Source organism: Stegastes partitus, unplaced genomic scaffold, assembly GCF_000690725.1.
Source record: "Stegastes partitus isolate 25-593 unplaced genomic scaffold, Stegastes_partitus-1.0.2 Scaffold184, whole genome shotgun sequence".
In the NCBI taxonomy this organism is placed as follows: domain Eukaryota; kingdom Metazoa; phylum Chordata; class Actinopteri; family Pomacentridae; genus Stegastes; species Stegastes partitus.
In genome coordinates this window covers 146,947-152,716 of record NW_007577915.1, presented here as the reverse complement: position 1 = coordinate 152,716, position 5,770 = coordinate 146,947, and the positions used below count along the sequence as shown (strand labels likewise).

Here is a 5,770-nt window from a genome sequence, read left to right as displayed (position 1 = left end):
CTGGTGCCTGTCGTGGCGGCAACCCCAAAACCCGCTGGTGGACACCGGCGGTGAGGGAAGCCGTCAGGCTGAAGGAGGAGACCTTTCAGGCCTGGTGGGCTCGGGGGTCTCCTGAAGCAGCAGGCAGGTACCGGCTGGCCAAAGGGCTGCAGCTGCTGCGGTCATGGAAGCTAAAACTCGGGTGTGGGAGGAGTTCGGGGAGGCTATGGAGAAGGACTTTCGGTCGGCCCCGAGGAAGTTCTGGCAAAACATCCGACGCCTCAAAAAGGGGAGGCAGGGATTCGCCCAGGCTGTGTACAGTCGGGGAGGAGAACTGCTGACCTAGACTGAGGATCTTGTCGAGCGGTAGAAGGAGCACTTCGAGGAACTCCTGAACCCGGTAAACACGTCCTCTGCTGAGAGGGCAGAGCCTGAAGACTTGGGGGCTTCTGCATCCATATCTGTGGTAGAGGTCACCGAGGTAGTTAAGAAGCTCCTCGGTGGCAAAGCGCCAGGTGTGGACGAGATTCGCCCTGAGATGCTGAAGGCTCTGGACATTGTCGGACTGTCATGGCTGACACGTCTCTTCAATGTCGCGTGGGCATCCAGTACAGTGCCTGTGGAGTGGCAGACCGGGGTGGTGATTCCCATTTTCAGAAAGGGGGACCAGAGAGTGTGTGCCAACTTCCATCAGACCGTGACCTTCAGCATGCACTGGACCGGTTTGTAGACGAGTGCGAAGCGGTGGGGATGCGGATCAGTACCTCCAAGTCTGAGGCCATGGTCCTCTGCTGGAAACCAGTGGCTTTCCACCTCTGGTTGTGGGAGGGAGTTGTTTCCCCAGGCGAGGGAGTTTAAGTATCTCAGGATGCTGTTCACGAGTGACGGGAAAGTGGAGCACGAGGTGGACAGGCGGCTACGGTTCTATACTGTGTCACCTGCTAAACTGAAATGAAGACTCGAATATTTTACTCCAGACTAGTAACTTTTTCACCAAGAACTGAATTGTTATTATTATAAATAAAAGTTGTGTTCAGGCTCCGCTGGTGTCACTGANTGCAGCAGCCAATCACAGGCCGCCTGCAGACACATGCAGCAGCCAATCACAGGCCGTCTGCAGACACATGCAGCAGCCAATCACAGGCCGTCTGCAGACACATGCAGCAGCCAATCACAGGCCGTCTGCAACAGTCAATCAGAAGCTGAGCTGGAGTTCAGTCGGTTGTTTTCTTGCTCTGAGGAGACGTGTTCATGGAGGAGCAAAGTACACACACACACACACACACACACACACACACACACACACCTGTGCTGTCTATCTCTGTGAGGACCAGACACTACCCCCGTCTGAAGGACGCAGCTTCAGGACATCAGCAGCTCTGAGGTTCAACAAACGTTTCTGGAACGTTAATTCAAGAACCGATCAGCTGTTTGGTTCTGAAACGTCACAAAAAGTGGGTCAGAGTTTCCTCAAACGTCCTGTTTAGTCCAGAGATGTTCAGTTTAGTGTCACAGAGGAAAGAACCCAGAGAAGCTTCAGAGTGAAGGAGCTGGACCCAGAGTTCTGACCTTAAGCAAACTGATTATTGATTATCAGATGAGCTGATGATTGATGAAAGCTGAGCTGCTGCTGGCTGGAGGAGCACATGAAGGCTCCATGCTGTTGGGGGAGGAGACGCTGGGACACAGTTCTGATAATCAGTGTGAGTCAGGAGAACAAACTCCATGCTGAGCAGCACAGAGTCCTGCTAGAGGTCAGCATCACATTTATCAATACTTCTGATCAGTGAACCATCAGTTTGACTCAGTCTGAACTCTGGCTTCAGCTCCTCCGGTGAAGCTTCTCTGGTTCTTTCCTCTGACAGCAAACCGAACCTCTCTGGGCTGAACCGGACATCTGAGGAAACTCTGATCCACGTTTTCACCGCTTTCTGCTATTTTAGAGGCAAACAGCTGATTATTGATCCGCAGTTTAAGCACTGATCAGTTTGAACGGATCGGTTTAGGGTCAGTCCAACAGTCCGCAGCCACATGTTGCAGCAGCTGTAACCTCCTGTGTGCTGAAAGCCCGCTTATCGATCTGAGCTGATGAGCACACATTGATGTGATCAGTCCGATCAGCTGCTGCTGCCTGAAGCTCTGAGTCACAGTTTGTTCTGTTCGCTTCTGTTCCGGCTCACTTGGACCTCTCCTGGACACCTGGACCCGCACCGACCCCCAACACCGGCACCTAACCGACCCACACACACAACTCACCGATCAGGATGGACAGGATGAGCCGGACCGCCGGTTCCGGAGAGCCCAAAGACTCCGACACTGTCTCCAGCAAGGGAGCCGCCATCTTTACTGTGGGCGGAACAGAGCGCAGCGACGCTTAGTGGCGTCGCACGCACTCACGCGCGCGCGCGCGCCCTCTGAACCGTCCTGTTATTGATTACTGATCAGTGACAGGTGTGGCTCAGAGCGGACAGGTGCAGACTCACCTGGTCTTCTCTGAGACATGAACAGAAACAACAGAAGGAGTTTAAACAGGTGATACTCAGCGGTGTCAGTCCGCCCCCATGTGGCCGCAACCTGCAACTACAGCAACGACTCATCCGCTGATTATTCACATTTATTATTATTATTATTATTATAATTATTATTATTATTATTATTATTATTATCACATTTAGCAGTGGCAGTATTAACGATAATAATAATAATAATAATAATAATAATAATAATAATAATAATAATAATAATAAGTTTCTCTGATTCCAGTATAAAACATGAAGCTTTATAAACAGCCAATCAGCTGCTCTGGTTCATTTGTTTAATAAATAACATTGACCTTAGCTGATCAATAGCTGATCAACAGTGTGAAGCTGTGGCTTGGTTCGTCTTTCAGTGTTGTTTTTATTAGTCAGGACAGTGAGACAGGAAAGGGGCAAACTGTCGTGAGCGGGAGTCGAACTCACGAACCCCTGCTCCTGGGCCACCTGCTCAGTCAGGTGAGCTGTAGGGACGCCCTCAGTGTTTTTTTTGAATCCAGCAGAACAGAAACATCAGAAACAGTAAGTTTTTCTCTTTCTATGAAACAAACATGTTTGTTAACTCGAGTTTTTAGACATGAAGTCATGAATTTCTGAGTGTCAGGTAGACATGAAGGACTTCTGCTTCCTGGGAGTCCAAACTGAAGAGAAACTGACCTGGAATAAGAACAACAGCTGGTAAAGAAGGCACAACAAAGACGTCCTGAGAATCCTCAGGAAGACCACCAGCCCCAGACTGCTGGTCTTTGTACCGCTCCACCATGGACAGCATCCTCACCTTCTGTCTCTGGACGTGGTTCACCAGCTGCACCGCAGGAAGACCTCCAGAAGGTCACTGGGTGGCCTCTACCCACACTGGAGGACCTTCATGGCTCCCTCTGCCTCAGGAGAGCCGACACCATCCTGAAGGACCCCTACCAGCCGGGCCACTTCCTGTTGGAGCTGCTGCTGTGGGGCAGACGGTACCGGTCCATCAGCAATCAACAATATGTCCAAAAAAACCTCAAAAGCAAAGAGAGCTGCTGCAAATTGCTGCCATCTAGCGGCGCATTCCAGAATGTAGGATTTAGAACTTCATATATAGAAATTAAATATTTAGTTTTTACAGATTTCGGTGTTTTTTCTGTGTGTGTGTCTTTATGTTGTGTAGAGTTGTTCATAAAGTCTTCCTGTTGGCTGGACAACAAAACATCAGAATCTGATGAGAAACACAAACGCTGCTGCCGCGTCCTCTGTGTTCTGACCCGAACACGGCCCGGTGTCTGGCTGAGCTGTGAGAATGGATCAGCTCTGATCAGAACCACATGTCGGTCACATCAATGTGCTGTTCAGGATCAGGTTCAGATCCTGCTGAACCGAGCCAGAACCAGAGAACCATCATATGTTTGTGTTCCTTCAGCTGTGCTGCAGGTAAATAAATCACATGAACACAGTCCAGCTGCATCTTCTAGTGGACTAACAGCCCAGTGCACTCGAACTGGACCTGTGTGATTGAAGTCAGTGGTTCGGTTCTGCAGTACATCAGGTTCTTGGTTTCCTTCAACACTTCGTGGGCTTCTCATTATGAGAAACCTGCTGGACAAATATCTAAAAGAGCAAATAATCCTGCCCTGTGATTGGTGGCTTCCAGCCTTAGTGCGTCTGATCCAGAACCTTTGGTCACGGTGTCGGAACACAACAACAGACACGTCGGTGGAAACAACAGCAACACACACTAACACACACTAACACACAGTAACACACACAAGACAGGATTCATATCCGACTCATATCAGCTCAAACACCTTCAAACGGCAGCAGAACGGCCGCAGTGCATGACGGGTATGCAAATCCAAAGAACTGCTCTGCTTGTTGTCCAATCAGAGCGTTTCATACTCCGCCGTCCTGAGGGGCGGGGCTTGTGTAGGTTGAGCCAATCAGACGGCAGATGGTCACGTGTTTCGCTCCTGGTTTCCTCAGATTGTCTCAGTTCGACTGAAGTTCTGTGTTTCTGTCCGGTCCATGTCGAGCTGCTGAATATGTGATTTATTTTATCATTTACATTCTAAAATCTGCTAAATCACCTCCTCGGGTTCCTGATTTTCTCAAAGAGCTGAGTTCTGCTGAAATCTGCCGGTTTGTGAAGCAGCAGCAGAGCGTCGGTCTGGTCATTGACAGGACGGTTCACCAACACACAGCTTCAATAAGTCACCTAAAAGATCAGTTACTAAGAAAGTCCTACATCCTCTGTCTGTATTTCAGTGTTTTATCATAGAAATGCTGCTCATGTCTGTAGATTAGACGACAAATCAGAAGCAATAAACATCAGGTATGAAGTCTTCATTTACAAAACAGAAAATCAAAGATCATTCAGTTCAATTCAGTTTTATTTGTATAGCGCATATTTACAACAACAGTCATCTCATAGAGCTTCACAAAGTCAGAGACACCCAACAATCCAAACATCTGGATTCTCTATAAGCTTCAGCAGTCTGCTGGTGGGACGGAACCGAAAACCTCCGACAGAACCAGGCTCAGGGAGGGACGGCCATCTGCCTCCACCGGCTGGGTGGATGTAGGATGAAGATAAGAAACCTGGATAACAACAAACATATAAAAAAAACAACGTTAGTAAAAATCATTTTAAAAAAAGTAACGCCTGGAAAATATAAAAGCAAATGAATCAACTAAAACCAGGACAAGTGGAGGTAAAATAGGATGAAATAAAAATATGACGGATAAATATCAGAGGTTTGAACAGACTGAAGGTCAAAGGCGTCTCATTAAACATTCGTCAGGCTGTGAAGGACGACAGAACAAAGCTCTCAGTAAAAAACCTCCGAACACACACATACGACTGAAACCTTCATGGACGAGGAGACGTAAAGATCAGAGTTGGAGTAAAAAAATAGTAGATTTTTTTGTAAAACTTTAAACTTTAGAAATACAAAGACTGTTTGGGAGATTGTTCCTGTTGGTTTGGAAGAATTACTGGAAATATTGGTTTTAGTTTAAACAGAAGCAAACAGAACACGGTGGACTCAGAACCCTCCACCGACGCTGCTCAGATTTTATTTGTCAGTCAGACTATGAAGAGTTTTCCAGGTGCAGCGTTCACAGATGAAGCTTCATGAAGAAGTCCAAGGAGTTCCTCACTGAGGAACATGTCAAAGGGCTGCAGGAGGACAGACGTGATCCCTGCACTGGACCAATGGTGGAGGCCCAGAAGAACCCAAGGACCAGCACCAAGAGCATCCTGATGGATGTGAGCAGTTCTG

The 5,770-nt window shown here is 48.1% G+C and overlaps 1 protein-coding gene across 1 annotated transcript in view; it reads right to left on the bottom strand.

Moving 5' to 3' along the window:
* The window catches only part of lpcat3 (lysophosphatidylcholine acyltransferase 3), a 16,404-nt gene extending 14,081 nt beyond the window's left edge, over positions 1-2,323 (bottom strand). The window contains exon 1 of the mRNA XM_008280193.1: positions 2,236-2,323. Within this exon, the coding sequence (XP_008278415.1) occupies positions 2,236-2,320 (85 nt within the window). The 5' untranslated portion in view covers positions 2,321-2,323. The remainder of the gene's footprint in view (positions 1-2,235) is intronic.
* Positions 2,324-5,770: the final 3,447 nt, after the last annotated feature.